The 16,886-nt window shown below is 46.7% G+C and overlaps 2 protein-coding genes across 6 annotated transcripts in view; one reads left to right on the top strand and one right to left on the bottom strand.

Annotated features, from left to right (window-relative positions):
- iqsec3a (IQ motif and Sec7 domain ArfGEF 3a) overlaps nt 1–6,587 on the top strand; it is an 88,793-nt gene extending 82,206 nt beyond the window's left edge. For 2 of the 3 annotated variants that reach the window (XM_028953730.1, XM_028953729.1), the window contains 2 exons: nt 48–91; nt 3,621–6,587. In XM_028953730.1, the coding sequence (XP_028809563.1) occupies nt 48–91; nt 3,621–4,100 (524 nt within the window). In that variant the 3' untranslated portion in view covers nt 4,101–6,587. The remainder of the gene's footprint in view (nt 1–47; nt 92–3,620) is intronic. The other variant, XM_028953731.1, reaches the window with a different exon arrangement.
- Nucleotides 6,588–7,600: 1,013 nt separating this feature from the next.
- LOC114764258 (sodium- and chloride-dependent GABA transporter 1-like) lies at nt 7,601–16,240 on the bottom strand. Of its 3 annotated transcripts, none has more exons than XM_028953735.1 (15): nt 15,906–16,240; nt 14,173–14,534; nt 13,475–13,606; nt 13,027–13,250; nt 12,717–12,826; nt 12,499–12,631; nt 11,940–12,074; nt 11,428–11,531; nt 11,216–11,340; nt 10,612–10,724; nt 10,034–10,165; nt 9,848–9,950; nt 9,668–9,768; nt 8,802–8,969; nt 7,601–8,520 (listed from the first exon to the last, which is right to left on the bottom strand). In XM_028953735.1, exons 2-15 carry the CDS (start codon nt 14,408–14,410, stop codon nt 8,416–8,418), a joined length of 1,923 nt encoding a protein of 640 aa, XP_028809568.1. In that variant the 5' UTR covers nt 14,411–14,534; nt 15,906–16,240; the 3' UTR covers nt 7,601–8,415. The 3 variants fall into 3 exon arrangements, with proteins under 3 accessions (XP_028809568.1, XP_028809569.1, XP_028809570.1); XM_028953736.1 differs by lacking the exon at nt 15,906–16,240 and adding an exon at nt 14,669–14,799; XM_028953737.1 differs by having other exon boundaries at nt 7,958–8,520; nt 13,150–13,250; nt 15,906–16,239.
- Between the last annotated feature and the right edge of the window lie 646 nt (nt 16,241–16,886).

Below are 16,886 nucleotides of genomic sequence, written 5' to 3'. Positions count from 1 at the left end.
TCTCTTGATTAATTACCTCGTTGTTCCTTCTGCGCTCTTAATCCTAGGAAAGCAGGGCGCGGATGAGACGAGTGGCCACAATGCTGTGGAGGTAAGTGTCCATTAATGTGGAGATGTCCACACAGAGGTAAGTCTCTCTGAGTCAGGGGACGCACCGGGGGGTGTGTAGGCCAGTCAAGTTCGTTTTTCTTCGGCCTGGTAACGAACCTGGATAAGGGCTGGCACTGCTGCTTTAGTGCCCTTATTAAACATACCCCCCAGACGATGCACTGCATGAGAGAGGGATCCGAGGCTCTGGCTAAAAGAGGGTGTTAGAAGTTCGTTTTTTTACCCGTAGAGGGTTCCGCGCGTTTACAAACTGCAGTTTATAACCAACCAAATGAGCGATAGCAGATGAGTGCACAGGGCTTCCTATGCTAATGGGCCGTGACGTTAATGCTTACATTACTCTTGCTCTCAGTGAAACTACAGTTCCCAGAGGGCCGTGCAGTTAACAACCTTCTGGTGTCACGTGACCTTTTACTTCATGCACACACACACACTCGGCCATCCCCTGGCAGTCAGTCGCTAATTGCATCATCATTTAGCTTTACTGAAGGTCACGGATGAATGTGGGGGGTGGAACAGATGGATGTTGGTATGGATACCCGCTGTACCGGTGGAGCTTTACCTTCCAACCGCTAGATCTGTCCATCTGCGGCGTCTCTGCTTTCAGCAGGCCCGTCACCATGGCGACTTTCACCCCTTCCCTGAGACGCGCTCGCAAACCCATTCCTTCCCGAGCCTCCACCCTGCACAGAAATGTGGGGCACTTACCCACCCCTCTCATGAAGAAGGGTACCCGGGTACGTGGGGTCTTCAGCATGAACCCACTTTTCATTCTACATGCGTTTCCATCCATTAAGGTCAAACGGAGTGGAAAACAGTGAGGGGGAGTATCCGCATATTATTCAGAGATGTGTCGCGTCGTTGCCGTAATTTTGCCCATTTCTTTCTGCGAATCGTCCCGACATTAGCGCCTGGGCTTAAAAGCATTGTGTCACGGGGGCGCATGAGCCTGCCTGAATTTTAAAAGAAACGTCCTCATCCATCCCTCGCCTTCCCTTCCGAGCGCAGTGATGAGCGTAATGAATTCCCCCTCGGCGGAGGCCTGGGCGTTGATGAGGACTGAGTAGTCGTCCCGGTGTTGGGTAAACAACGCGAACAGTAAATGAGATGCGGGGCCCTGGTGCGGCCGCCCCTTTGTGCAAAAAACGCGAAAGTCGTGCAAAATCTTGCGACTTTTGAAGCTAGTTTACTCTGGAGAGATTGGCAGGGCTGCTTTTCATTCGACACGTGCGGAGAGACGCACACATGCTACGAAAACCACGCTAATCATTGCATGCAGCGCCGCAAAGCAAAGAAAAAGAAGTGGGTCACGTTGCCAAGGTTCTGTTTGTTTGCTTCTGCTGCAAACGTAGTCCAGCGCTTTTCCATATTTCGAATGTGCCATCCAAGTTAAACATCAAATAAGTAGTACAGTCTGGGAAAGCTTAAAAACCTGCATAATGATGATGCCACAATAACACACGCAAATAATTGAAAGCCAAAGACGCGTTGCTGAGGTACACAGAGCCCATCAGACAGTTCGTCCCACGGGTGTGAGATGGCGGATCCCCGAGGCCGTATCTGTGGCGGGAGGGTGACTCAGCGCGAGGCGGGCCGCAGTCCTGCTGCTGCCTGCTCCCGAATCCAGGGCGCGTCCCTCGGGACCGCTGGCAGGAGCTTGCGCAATGCCAATCAAGCAGGGAGGGAGGGAGGGACTCGAGGAGAAACAGTACATGCACGCATCAATATGCTGCATTATTTCCTACGATCCTGGGCTTTTATTTACTCCAGATCGTTGATTCTCAAGCCGGTGGAACTCTAGTGGCATGCCAAGAGTCTCTCAGATTGTCCCCATCCCTCAATGCTGTATGATTAGTTAGATTGGCCTACACTATAGATTTCAGTGCTGGTCATGATTCAAGTTGGATTCTCATATAGAGGCATTTCTAAGGCAAGTTAAATTATATAACACATTTCTTACATGGGGCAATTCAAAGTGCTTCACAAATATGGACGAAACAAAGAGCAAAATTAGAACAGGTATGAATGGTGGCCAGAAATGACAGAACAGCGATAAAATGACTAGAAAAGATCCACAGGTAAGACTATTGGCTGCTCTTTTATCCATAGGCGTCATTATACGTTAATGTTCTGAGTCTGGATTTGACAACCTGTGACCTGCTACGTCTAATTAAAGGCATGACTGGCGACTCGCTCCTCAGTGACTCAGTGGAAGTGGTTTATCATCTCTGACAGGAATCTCGTCCCTAATGCATTCAAAGATTTGCAAAGCCAGCGTGAATACTTTGACATTCAGACGCCTAAACCCATCTTAGTGACGGATCACGTCCTACACAGAAACAATCAAAAACAGCCTTATAGTTCTTAGAGTCCAGTTTGCCTTCAGTCAGTGCCAGGAAGCAGCTGTGGACGGTTTGCGATTAAGCGCCTCGCCGGAGACTGGCTAAGGTCAGAGTTCTAATGGGCCGAAAATTAGACACTGAAGCAGCAGCCCTTCAAAAACCCGCCGCGCTTTTTCCTGGGGAGATTGATGGAAGAGACTGGGCCCGGTCAAGCCATTGCCCTCCGGCTGCACTAGGAACAGCTGCTTGTCCCTGGCCACGTCGCCCGCCGTCGGCCCTGCCCTGGCAGCTGGGGCCGCTGTGGTATGATTGCCTGGGCCTGGCTGCAGATGGAAAGCTCTCCAGTCCATTACAGGCTGTCCCCCATTCCCATTAACAAGTGCGGCGCGGCTGCTGGGATGTGTCTGAGGGTCAGATAGAAGAAGGCTTTTTGGATCAAAGGGAGAGGAAGGCTTATTACCCAGAATGGTCAGCCTACATGGATTTCAACTGGATTGGACCTCCCGACTGTTTTTTATATATGTATTCAATTGATTTTGAAAAAAAATTACCTCCCCAGCCAAGTTTGCAACTTTCTCCCTCGAATACCATATTCCAGCCAAGGTACAGAATGTTCTAGAGTGCGTCCTTAATGAGAAGGCAGAAAGAAGTGCCACCCGAGTCTCAGCGTCACTTACAGACCTTGTGGAAGGCCAAGGCTCGGCCAGAGAGATCTGCTTGTGTAATGAAGGCATGCATTCAAATGTGTGTCTCCTGTGACGTCTCTGGATGTCAACCTCTCGATGTCCTCCCGTGTCCCCCTCCCATCCTGTTTCGTCCATCCTGTCTTTCTGAACTCCCCCCCCCCCCTTCACCGAAGCACACCCCTTGTGTTTTGTACTATTGTGGCAAAAGGAGACACAGGGGCCCTCGGTGTCGCCTTCGCAAACACCTTACCCACAACTGCCCCTTGTAACACCCCTTTCCGCAACCCAAGCACAGATTTTCAGCTTCCACCACCTGGCCCGTCCCCTCCAGAGGTCCCACGACAGCATCCACCCTCCCTCCCCCCTCCCCGCAGTTGTCCACGCATGCCTGGTTGTGATGTGTGTGCACCAGAGGGCTTGATGGCTATAGATGGAGGACAGTCTTATAACATTTGATGCTGTCTCTGGCTGTTTTCTAAACTAGGTGTCAATTCACAACAGGCTTCAGACGTACCAGCTCAACACGCCACGGAGCCCCGAGAGCATCACCCTTCGTAACCACCGGGGGGAGCCCTTCCAGCTCCAGCCGCAGATACACTCGGCCTCCACCACGCCCGCCCACGCCTATACGCCCTCCGCTCTGCCCGAAATGCGCCCTGACACGCTCATCCAGTGCCAGCAGATTGTCAAGGTGATCGTCCTGGACAAGAGCGGCCATGGTCGCATGGAGGCCTTCCTCAGTCACAGCCCCACCCACCACCACCAAGTTATACACTCGGTCGTCTCCACCCCGGTGCGGTCTCCCGAGGGGGGCGGCAGTGGCTCGTCGTCGCAAGGGAAGGACGGCTCTCAGCCCCCACTGCCCCCTCCACCACCCCCCTACAACCACCCCCATCAGTACATCCCTCCAGACCCACGGCTAAGCTTGCAGAGGACACCCAGTGGCTCACGTAGCCTCGTCTGAGGGGGGCATAACTGTACTTATGTAAATAAATTGAGAAAAAACGAAGAAAAAAAACTCCACACATCTATATACATATATTTATTGAATTAAAAAACTATATATATATATACTTTAAAACTTTAAATAATCTAAAAAAAAAAATGTAAAAAAACACTTGGAAATATAGTATAAGAAATATCATGAAATAACAATAAGACTTATCTGTATTTTGAAATATTACGTAGTTTTAACAAATTTCTATTAACAGTTTTGTCCATTAGACAGTATCACATTTCATCTTGGCAGCGGTATCTGCTATTTTATGTCATTAAGACGTCGACATTAGGACACTACACCACCTCAAGAATTCTAAGGAAAGTTGAACTTTTCTTTGACAGGTTCCAACTTTTTGTGGGGAGGATTTTTACTATTCTAACGTCATACCTGTTGTGTGTTTGTGCGAGTGTGTGTGAATTTTGACTGACGGACAATGATCGTGCCAAAATATGGAAGAGTGGAAAAAAAAAATTAAATAAATCCTTTGCACTCTTGTATAAAAAATGCTTAGGGCTAGAAGACGCACTCATGCTTAAGGCTTCGGCAAACTGTCACAGCTCTGGGCCAGACGACCCTTTCAGTGATGCCATGGCGAAGTGCGTACATTAACAGAACCCACCTCACACACCCATACGACACCCTGTTCTGATACACACACCGTAGCCATTCAGAGTTCTCTCTGGACGTCGTTTTTTCCCCGCTGTCCCGACTGAAAGCCGCGTTAATTCCATTCTTGCTGCTGAACTTGGACCTTGCGTATTGTAGCATCTGTAAAGCAACGGACACTTTATTAAGGGGGAGGATCAGCCAACCGCCTGCGGACGTCTGCCGACCATCTGCTTTTGTGTTTTTTGACTGGACCCGAAAGCGCAGCTCTGGCCCTTCGTAACTCACGCCGTCCAGACTGACATACGCATTTTGCCAGGCCGCCTCATGATATATATGCTGGCAGTGTTTTAACCTGAGCACCGAAATGGCCACATGCTTAATGCATATTTACTCTGTGAACTTTAACTTCTGTATACCTGCGGAAAAAAAAAAAAAGAATAGAAAAGAAGAAGCAGAAGAAACCTTGGACATCACCAAATTCTATTACTGGCACTGAGTATTTTACATCTGAATGTCTGTCTAATTTAGTGTTATTTGCTGGTCCATAGGTTTAAAAAAAAAAAGTTCTTTTTTTTTTTTGTGATTATGTAAATATCACCTTTTGTGAACGACTGGGAATGAAGGCACTGCTTTTTATCAGGACATCTGAGAGAGAGAGAGAGAGAGCGAGAGAGAGAGAGAGAGAGAGAGAGAGAGAGAGAGAGATGCTCACCGGCCCCACTCTGGTGTAGCTTCTTAAAAAAAAAAAAAAAAAAACCCAGAGCTTCTGTTCTGCCCGCTCTGCTTCCTTTCATACAGTCTTCCGATAATGTGGTGAGTGGCACAAAGGAAGACGCCCAGCAGCGGAGGTCCGCTGCTGCTAATGCAAGTATGTGCTGTGCGGTGTTGAGACCTCCTGTGAGAACTCATTAGTCCACGTCCAGCTCGCTGTTTTGATGTAGCCCGCTGGGAAAGGGCAAAGTGCCCGAGCCCTTTCCCCGCCACATGATATCTTGTCCGTGGTGCCTGGGGAAAGGCAGCAGAGTGGCTCAGCACAGCCCCCCAGGATAACTTCTTGGATTAGCATGAGGATGACTTGTGTTAACAACTGGATGTAATGTCAGGGCCCTAAAACCCCAAATTAACCTTTCATCAAAATCAAAATAAAGATTTTGTAGCAAAATGAGTGGGTGTGTCCAGTAGTTGTACTCAGTAATCATTAAGTTATTGGGCAATTGTCACTTGATCTCAATCTCACTCAGTGTATAAAATGGGAAAATAAATCGTCTGTTTATTCAAAATTCAAGGCCACCCTACGGATATAATTTGATATAATCTGAATTAAATGTATTGCGCTACCGCACAGTTAAACTCACTAACAATTGAGAACCTGAATTTTGTAGCATCATGGAACTTTTCGGCTCTCAGTTGAAATGGACTGGGGCATGGAATTTTGGGAATCCTAGTCCCAAATTTGAAGACTATGAATGAATATTGAATGCAGCATTACAGCCCTCCTGTGAATGGACCTGGAGGTGATGAAGGTCTCTGGTATGAGCGGACTGTCTGGGTGGCCGATCTCTCTAGATGTTGCCTGTTGATGCGTGGACTTGTGTGAGTGATCAGCCATAAGGTCTGGTGTGGGACCTCCTCCTTGTCTCCCTGTAGGCGTCTCTGTGTTGTTTTCATCATTCTGAGCAAAGACTTCTGGGAAAAGGCAGGATTGTTTGGCATTACTGGACCCTCTGGACACTCTTTACTTACAAGGTAAACCATCAGTGACAACCACTTATGTTTGCTTTGAAACTTTCTTCTTTGTCTTCAGAATATATCAATGCTATTAAAATTATTTCAATCTACTCACCGGGCGTGACCTGTCTGCTTCCTTCAATCATCCACCAGACTGAACACAACTAATTAGATTGCATTTTTTTGCTTATTGCTTGGAGACGTAACGTTTGTAGAATTATAAGTGTGTTCATCATGCACGATATAGCAGCAAAGAGATTAGTTGTCACATGTGACACAGCACAGCACCCAGTGCACACAGTGAAATGTAACCCGTCACCCTTAGTGAGCAGTGGGCAGCAGCGTGTGGGGACGGTACCTTGCTCAAGAGGACCTCAGTGGCACCTTGGCGGTTTGGGATTGGAACCCGCAACCTTTCAATTACAGGTCTGCTTCCTTAGCCGCTGGGCCACCACTGCCGTGTACATCGTTGCAAGCAGACAAACTTCCTCTAACTGAACCAGAAAGTGCTAAACAGTTATCCTTCAGCAGTCCCACTCGCATATACAGCGCGTTCATTACATTGGCTCGACCTTTTGTCCGATTACCATCACCGGTGTCTACAAATTAAGCAAGTGGCTTATCAGCAGCCTTCCTAATTAGATGCTAATGCTCACAGTGCTCACTGATGATCTTGGTGGGTATCTGACCCTGTTGCTGACCTTGGTGAAATGACAGACTGCACATGATCCCTGCTCAACCCCTTCCATTAAACTGCCTCCTGGTGGCCAGAGGAGGTAGAACAGCCTCGGCTATTGCAGTCAAATAGGTCGCTAGATTTGCAAAATGTTATTACTATTGGGTGTACAATTATTATCTTATAAGAGAAATGGGCTCAATGGGCTCACAAAGAATGGGAGCCACCATTTAGCTGCTGGTATATATTGGTGAATATTCAGGGACAATAGGCACTAGTGACACAGCGTTGGGAGGGGACATGACAACCATGGACATATAAGACAGACGATATCAAAAATGTGGTCTGGCAGAGGGTCTTTTAGAACCATAGGTGGGCATCCTGTAGCTCTGACCTCTCTTTAACATTACTCCACAACTCATACACTGAATTAGGAACTGTGATAAGCACAGTATTGCATTTACCTTTATTGAATCGAAATTTAGTGTTAACAAAGCAAATATTCAGATCAAAATATACAAAACAACAACAAAAAACAGTCAGTACCTTCGTTCATTGCTTTCTGGGTACAAAACGCATTTTAAACATTCAATGCATCAACCCACTATTACTGGAAAGAAGCCCCACTTGTAGCGCATAATTCCTAAAAAAAACCAAAAAAAAAACCTGTATAATATACTGCACATGCAGAATATACTTATATACTTATACACTAGAAGCTTACTAGTCTCTTACTACAGTATTTACAGTGTATAAATGTACACGTTCCTGTTAAACATCAAGAAAATTCACAAATCAAAAATAAACATAGCAGGCAGGCCTTTTATTGGTATAGTGAAACTGATATGGGGACAGTTTTGGGTCAATTAGAATAATGTTTGCTGAAAGGCACCCTCCATCATTAGGTAACTATATAGATAGATTGACTAATTAAGGGCAGTGAAGACATACATTTGCTTTTTCCCTTTCCCCATTAATATAGGGATATGAGCTCTGCGGCAGTATTGTCACAATAAAAACAATGAATAAAACTCATAAAGAGCTTTTTCCATAACCTCAAATCCAGCATCCAGCTGGACGAGATGTTGGATGCCTTTTTGCACCAGCACCCTCACAACACACCAGCCACAAGGTGGAGAGGGGGTGAAAGATACATTCAGTTCGGTGATGGGGGTTATTAGGAGGCCAGATTTGACAGGGCCACATAGGTTACTGCGTAGGATGCATAATTCATGTTCTCTCCAGCTTTGCACGCTCTGGGTCAGGTCACACTGAGGCCTCGCCCAGTAAGCCTGTCTGGGGCCATTGAGGTGTGACTCCTTGTCCATTTGGCCTTTCATCATCTTGTCTGGTGGTCATTTTTTGCCAGCGCTGCAATAAGTTGTTACAATAATAACAATATAATAATTAATACAATGTATGTTAGAAATAGCAAATGATCTAGTTTTTTATATATTTTCTTTGTGATCATTAATATATATTAAATGATAAATATGAACATGCATGCAGTAAAATATTATTGAATTAATAAATATTCATTCATGCAGTTTGTAAAAGATTGTATTGTATTCATTTTTTTAATAAAAATATTTTTTTTATGGAAGGAAAAGGAGGCCAGAAGGCCAGAGTGGTTATTGTAGGCAGTAACTTGCTTTATGTATTCCACCCTTGGTGGTTAAGCACATGTAGATGATGTATCCTGGGATGAGCACCATGGATGACAGGGACATCAACCAGCCAATCCCCTGTCCCCAGGCAGGATACACATACTTCCCCAGGGTCAGAGGAGTCATCTCGATGGCACTGAAGGTGAACACCCCCTGCACACAGGAAACAGAGGAGACCAGAACACATGGGTCAGCAGGGCATCCGATCAATACATAACCCCGGGATGACTGGCTGCATTGATTGGCTGATGGATTACAGGTTAGAAAACACAACTGTGTGCGGTGATTTGTATGTGGGTGTGTGGACTGTGTGGCATGTGACGCAAGTAGCAAAGTGATTTAAAGTGGGTCATCTCAACGCATCACTCAATTAGTGAAACGCATCACTTTCGCTTCTCTTTAATTGTTTTTTTTGCAATTCAGCTGTTATCACTCAGTCAAATCGATGGGAACCTCCCACAATCCCACAGGACCTCTCCCATAAGCACTGATGAGCAACAAGCATGTGCCGCTTTTGAATAGACCTGTACCTGTACATTTTAATTATCTTTGTTTTGTCTTTAGATTTGAATTTTTCATTAACTTTGAAGTGCAGAGGTCCTTGAAGAGGGTGGTAATAGCCTCACTCGCCTCAGTAACACACTCGCCTATGAATCAGAAGACCCAGGTTCAAACCCCACTTACTACCATTACGTCCCTGAGCAAGACACTTAACCCCGAGTATCTCCAAGGGGGGACTGTCCCTGTAACTACTGATTGAGTCTTGCACAGGACGGCAGGCATGTTCTCTGCAGGCCATCGTTAGACACGTGTCAGAAATATTATTGTGGAACAAACAAGTGATACTTTACTATACAGATGACTGGAGTGAATATTATCCAGCACCACTTCCAGAATGCACAAGGGCGAAAGCCAATCATCTCTTCGATATTCTGATAGAATGTCTCTGCACCTGGAGCACATGTAAAAGGTATTGGATGAGAACATTATAATAAATTATACAGAGTTACTTAAGTGAAATAGTTTTTTACCATATAGCCAGGATATTGAGATGGTTTCAAAAAAGACAAGGAAGAGCAGACACATCCCGCTCGCTGAGTAGTAGTCAAACAGCTTAAAGACATAAAGACCTCCCTAGCATGTGTAAAGGCATACATCATGTGGTCAGTGGCAGATAAAAAAAATACAGATGTGCTTCTGTCGTCTTGCATTGTTACCTGGGTGATGTTGGACAACCCTATAAGGAAGGATATGAAGCAGACAATGAGGATGAACAACTTCTTCCTCTTCCTCAGAGCCATGGGGTACTCATCCATCAGAGCTGTGATGAAACCCTCCACGGTACAGAACTGAAAACACATCAGACAAGGTTAAAGTTGTAGCCTTATGGAGTCCTTATGGACTGTTTTTTACAATTATATTAAAGCACATGGCTTGACATGAATTGTAGATTTCAATCTAATTTTAAAGTTGTATGGAGCCAGTGGGGCAGTGGTGGCCTAGCGGTTAAGGAAGCGGCCCCCGTAATCAGAAGGTTGCCGGTTCGAATCCCAATCTGCCAAGGTGCCACTGAGGTGCCACTGAGCAAAGCACCGTCCCCACACACTGCTCCCCGGGTGCTTGTCATGGCTGCCCACTGCTCACTCAGGGTGATTGGTTAAATGCAGAGGACAAATTTCACTGTGTGCACTGTGTGTGCATCACATGTGACAATCACTTCACTTCAATGGAAAACGTACATTCGTAAAACATAAAACTATTTTGTGTCTGTGACAGTGTGAACCTGCACTCTGACCTGGCTGTCCAGCCCCAGCATCAGGAGCATTGAGAAGAACAAGATGGACCATAGTGAGGACATGGGCAGCTGGGTCACAGCCTGTGGGTAGGCCAAAAAAGCCAAGCCTGGACCTATAGGTCCAAAGCAAAGTCAACATTAAAGACAGGAATGGATGGTCCAATCCTCACTGATGATCAACAGGGCTCTGTCAGCCACAAAACGCTCCACCAACACCAAGTGAGATTTTTATGGGATCAGAGTTGTGCCAAAAATGTGAAACAAAGCTTTCTAATATCATGCAAAAAGAAGACGTTGTAATGTAAAATTAGCGGTCAAAATTTTTTTTGCTAATATCTTGTACTTTTTCATTTTCGCCTGTGAGACTTTCAATTTCGCTGCTAGATTTTCAGTGTCACTGCTGGCTTTTCAGTCATGCCACCCCCTTTTTAAGTTTCTGGCACAGATCTCTCGTGTGGGTGGGCCTTCGCCTCATTTGACATCAGGAATTCGAGTGACAGCTCCAGCGATATTCGTGGGCATCAAAAATCTGATTCCACAGATGTTTAGCCTTTAGTCACATTGAAAAAGGGTGTTGTTGTTGTCCTCAGGAATATTATCTGACCTGAGGCAGCCAGCTCCTGAATGGGCTTCTTGGTGATGGTGGACATGAAGCCCACAATGGAGAAGATGACAATGCCAGCAAACATACTGGTGAAAGAGTTTATGCAACACACAATTATGGCGTCCCTGTAAAAAAGCAAAGCTGTGGATCAGCGCGTGGCCACAGGGAGGAGAAGGTGAAAGGTTCGTGGTAAGTCAAGGAGAGTGGTGTACCTGTACACATTATTGTTGAAGGTGTTGTAGCTACCAAGAGCAATGAGGGAACCCAACCCCAGTCCATAGGAGAAGAAGATCTGAGTGGCAGCATCTAGCCACACCTGAGGGATCAGAACAGCGATTAGAAACAGAGATGATCAAGCTTAGGGGGCAGTGGTGGCCTGAGGTGACCGTCCCCACACACTGCTCCCCGGGCGCCTGTCATGGCTGCCCACTGCTCACCAAGGGTGATGGTTAAAAGCAGAGATGCAATTTCCTTCGGGATTAATAATGTATAAATAAATAATCTTTGTGAGTCCAAGCCCGTGTTTATGACAAGGTGTATGTAACATCCTTAGGTTCCTGTGACCTTCACCTTCGACCACTAAAATCTAGCTAGTACAAATAATATAAAAAAAAATCTCTCTCAGTGCATTGCTGAGTTATTGTATTTATAAGAATGGTAAAAATGAACTTTCAGGCCACATTTGTCAATAAAAAAAAGTCTTGCAGCGCTTTGTCCGTCCTACCTCCGATTTTGTGAGTTTCTGGAAGTCAGGAGTGATGTAGAAAAGCACCCCTTCTTTTGCCCCAGGAAGAGTGACCCCTCGGAAGAACAGGATGAAAAGCATGAAGTAGGGATACGTGGCCGAGAAGTAAACCACCTGCAGGAGAGCAGAACATGACACCGTCTCCCAGTGGCCCTGGTTCTCGTCTTTGTCTCGTTTCGCTCCTGCCTTTCCCTAATCATGTCCATCTGCTACAAGTCAGAGGGGAATTAATTTGCTGTTCACTTTAAAATCCAATTACCCCTGAAGAATCAGGAGATCGCGCAAGTGATCCCGCCGTCCCTAATAGCTGCGTTAATTCAAAACTGTCAGAGTTTTTATTTCTCCTGCGCATTAGTTCCGGAAATTTCATGTCACTGCGGAATAGCTATTTGATGACGAGAGGATTTATAAACGCATGTTTGTTGGACAAAAGAGACGTCTCTTGGCACCTTGTCCCAATTATGTTCCCCTCGGGAGTCCGGGCTCTCAGAGTTAAATATCGAGGAACGAGAGAAAGGAAGGAGGAGGACACACAGACCTTCCCGGTCCACTCTACACCCTTCCAGATGGAGAAGTAGACCAGAACCCAGGAGAGGGCCAGGGTGCCGACCAGCGGCCAGCGCAGCTGTCCCGGCTCCTCCAGGCCGTCGGTCATCTGATGCATGTTCCTCCTGGAGGTACAGACACGCGCTCAGTCACGACCGGCACCTACCCGCGGGCCGGCGGGCCTGCCAACGTTCTAACAAGGCGACGTACTCCCAGAACTCGGTGACGGCGCTGGTCAGGTTGGTGGTGTCGGTCAGGCTGTAGTTGGAGAAACAGCGGTCCGTGTTCCACGGGTTGTCGCAGCTCTGCCAGGGCAGCTCCTACACCGGAGAGAAGCAAGTTTCTCCTGTTTATCACTACTTCATTCGTGGAGCGCTTTCTTTCAGAAAAGATGTGCAATTGGGTGCAAAAAGAGAGACAGACAGACAGACAGAGAGGGAGAGCGAGACAGCAACAGAGACAGGACACGTGTAAGACCGGTAAGCGCGGAGTGGAAGAGTGGCAGGTTTTTTTTCTTTTCCTCTTTGCGGAGCCACGACATCCAGGGGAGCTGCTCTGAGTGACAGCGGAGAGGATCCGGTGACAGAGACGTCGGCGCCTCGGGAGGGCTGTCGCGGTCTCGGGCTCCCAGGCTGCCACTCACCGCTCGGAATGAACTGAAGAGGTAATAGATTGCCCAGGCGATGATGACGATGTAGTAAATGTTGAGCCAGAAGGACAGAACCACTGCGGCCAGGCCAACACCTGACAGGGGGAAGCGTTTGCACAGTAAATGCAGCGTTACTACTCGCTCGCTTAATTACACAGGAAATTAGACGCCGGGAGATTAGGGCTCCTTGAATTTCCTGGATGTACTCCGTCATCGGCACGGTTCCCCTTATCCTAAATCAGCCAATCTCGTTGGCCATTCTTTGGTTTTTATGAGCGCCAGCCTGCTGCCACAATAAAATGCAACTGTGCGTCGTCACCTTTCATCATGGGCATCAGTTTCCAGACTCCCAGTCCTCCCACCGATGTGTACTGGCCCAGGGCTGTTTCCAACAAGAACAGCGGGATCCCAGCAAACACCAGTGTCGTGAAGTAGGGGATCAGGAACGCCCCTGCAAAGAAAATCTTGTTAATTCTGAAGTTTTCCGGGACGTTGAACACGCAGCACAAATTTAAGTGCAGGTTTATATCATATGAATGCATTGTTATATTGCCTGGTGCCAAACTTTGTGCAAGTAACATTAATAAATAAAGATTTAACACAGCACACAGTTTCACGGGAAGTGTAATGTGTCTCTCAATCCACTAAGTGGTCCCTGGCATGAAAAATGTCATTAAGTAGCATAATTTTTATTGGTTACTTAAATGATTATTTGTAATGTCTAATTTCATACTGTTTTAATGTTCATACACACACACACACACCAAAGAGAATCAGCTTTTGTCCTTGGAATCATAGACAACCCTTTTATGTGGTTCAGTCAATGGGTTTATTAATTAAATAGCCCATGGGTCAGTGTCCTCTATTAGAAAACTGGAACCGGAGGTATTGGCAAGGCCCGGCTCGTTCAAAGCCCAAAAAAACATCCTGAACCAGATGTGACCATATTTCATCTGGCCAAATGAACCAAGGACAAATACCCTGCTTTCAAAGTCAGATGATATTTAGGTTCCTCACCGCCTCCATTTTTCCCACACAAGTAAGGGAACCTCCAGACGTTCCCCAGGCCGATGGCATATCCAATGCAAGACAGCAGGAAGTCAAATTTGCCCTTCCAGCTACCCCTGTCTGGCATGTCTTCTTTCTTTTCGTCATTGTTGTGAGGTGTGGAGGGGTCCATTTCCTCGAATGGGACAGCCTGTTTCACTTCTGATGGGGAGTTCAGGACCACAGTGTTCTCTCCAGTCTTCCCCATGGCTGGCCCTCAGACCGCTGAGACTGGGCCTACCGGTCCACCAGAGTCTGGTGCAACTTGTTATGAACCGCACTACAGCTGAATACGCTTCACAGCTCCTCTTCATGGGACGTTCTGTAAGGTTCTGGAACGGAAGAACAATGGAGAAAACAACCGGTTTGTGAGATCATCCTGATGTTAGGACAGCACATCAAATTCAAATGTAAAGAAGCATACACAGGTGAGAAAAATCTAGAATCAAGAGAACACAGGACGAACATGGAACTCTGATCTGAACCCCGGACCCAGAGTTCCTGACCGAATCCTGACACATATTGAAGAGTGTGGAGATGTTGCGGCCTGTGGCCTTCAATGCTGGAAATGTCTTTACGTTTGTGCTTTTCTCTTTGGAACTCCTGAGGGCCACTTGACCATCCAGCAAAACCAGCAAGGGTGTGTCCAAGGGGTGTGGTCTCTCCTGTTGAGGGCTCAGTAATGACTTTCATGACCAGGATCAGAATGGCGGCCTGTCATTGCCAAAGTGACTGCTGCAGGGTGGAGGTACCAGCGCTTCCATCCCATTCCAGCCTTCATTCGCTCCACATTCCAGTCCCAGAATAATCAGGAATAGACTAGACAGGCGACTGTCATTCAGTACACTGTGACCTTGTTATTAATCTCATACTTAATAATATTTATGAATTGTTGTTGCAATTGCAAGAGACAAACCGGAAGAGTCAGAGTTTCTGTGATGAAGAACCGGTACATTATGTAGCCGATGCCTGTTAATTATTCTAAAGACATGAATTTAGAACTCTCCCAGAAAGCCAATTAAATTGCAAGAATGGAACTTATTTAAATTATTTATTTAAATGTTGTCCGAATAGGTATGACGTTCAAAGTCCCTTGACGTTCAAAGTTCTCTTGACTTTTTTTGCAACAACACCAGTGTAGAGGGCAATGTCCTTGAACATTTTTGCAGTGAGCTGAGACTGCAGACAGTTTATAGCAGTAGAGTATAATATAAAGCATCTTGAAACCAGAGCACTTCTAACAAAGCCTAATTCGTTTTCCTGAAGTGCTCATTTTGCCAAATAACTTGACAAGACTCAATAATGTTCTCCTCACAAGTGGGCCTTTTTTCCCACTCAAGGAGACTTTATTAGGCTTAATGAAGCACTAAATCCGTACATCTGAGCACATTTCAGAATGAGAAAGTTAAGCACAAATTTAAATTCACATGCTTCTTGCAGAATTGTGGAAAATGCCACAATCTTACACAACGTTATAATGTATGGCACAAATTGCCCAAACATTGTTTTCCACATAATTATATCACAGCAACTTTGAAAACCGCATCCAAATGCAATGACAGTAAAGCCTCACCACAAGTATAATGTATAATTAACGGAAGAACAGAGGCGGGGTTAATTGTTGTTATATCTTGCTTTTTCCCCATTTTTTTTGCACGTAGGATTGGTACAAGACAGGAAATGAAGGTGAACTCCAGCCATACCTGTTAGCTTTGGATCAAACTTCCACCCGAGTGGTCTTCAGTCGTGGGCACAGTGTGACCGGCGGGAACGCGGTGATGGCAACGCGAGCGCTAACGAAGTCCAGCTACCCGGGGTGTCCATCCAGTCCGTCCCAGCAGAAGAATCTCAGGCAATGTCCCCGTCAGGGGCCGATAGAAAGTTTTTCCTGCCGGCTCGCCCGTGGCCGGTATTGAGCCGCAGATAATAAAGTTCGACCTGTTGTCTGATTGGATTGTTGCTCCGCTGCGATGAAAGCCGCTGGCAACAAGTTAGGAGGCGATCGACTGTTTCCGGCAGCGAGTGTGTTAGTGTGTGTGTGTGTGTGTGTGTGTATGTGACCATTTTAGTTGCCTGATGCCAGTGTGGTTGCCATGGGAAATCCACATAGAGGAGAGCCTCATTTGAGAGCTCTGAAAGGACTTGCTGTGATTCGAGAATGAAGCAGGCACAAGGCCTAAATCACCGCCTAAATAATGAATTAAAAACCTCTCCTGCAGCCATGACCCCGGCAATTAAAACGTCTTCGGTTCTCTCTTTAGCGTAACAGCGCAGTGGCGGCAGGACGTAAGGTTGGCACATGGGCTATCGATTTTCATCTCGTGAAGCATATGCCCATGATCCTCCAAACGCAGCCAGGCTACCATCTCCGTCTGCCCACACTCTCGTCTCGGCCAAATGGGCCGTGGCCCTCGGATCTGGAGGCAGCGACCGGCAGCGGGTGATGCAGGTCCGAATTCGGTGAATATTTGGTGAGGCTGGAGTTTGGCGTTTTCCGTGCAGGCCCATCTGGCGCTGAGATGGCTGTCTGGCAGGGCCTCCTCCGGCCTCACCACCTCTGCCAAGCCACCCACTGGCGCTGGTGTCTGCAACCTTGGACCAGACGGGACGCTTTGATAGCCGCAAGCGGCTCTTGTCACGGCTTCAAGCCGACTTTCTGAAAGTGGCCTCTCTGAGCAGGAGAA

Source organism: Denticeps clupeoides, chromosome 15 (genome assembly GCF_900700375.1).
Source record: "Denticeps clupeoides chromosome 15, fDenClu1.1, whole genome shotgun sequence".
NCBI classification, from domain to species: Eukaryota; Metazoa; Chordata; class Actinopteri; order Clupeiformes; family Denticipitidae; genus Denticeps; species Denticeps clupeoides.
This window is presented reverse-complemented; position numbering and strand designations above follow the sequence as displayed.

What these genes read in the sequence shown, in the direction of transcription:
- LOC114764258 (XM_028953735.1), bottom strand. Translation starts at nt 14,410, where the DNA reads ATGGGGAAGACTGGAGAGAACACTGTGGTCCTGAACTCCCCATCAGAA. An exon ending in GTGTAGAGTGGACCGGGAAG is followed by an intron (nt 12,075 to 12,498) that starts GTCTGTGTGTCC and finishes GCTCTCCTGCAG; the next exon opens with GTGGTTTACTTCTCGGCCAC. An exon ending in TGCTGGGGCTGGACAGCCAG is followed by an intron (nt 10,166 to 10,611) that starts GTCAGAGTGCAG and finishes ATGTGTTTTCAG; the next exon opens with TTCTGTACCGTGGAGGGTTT.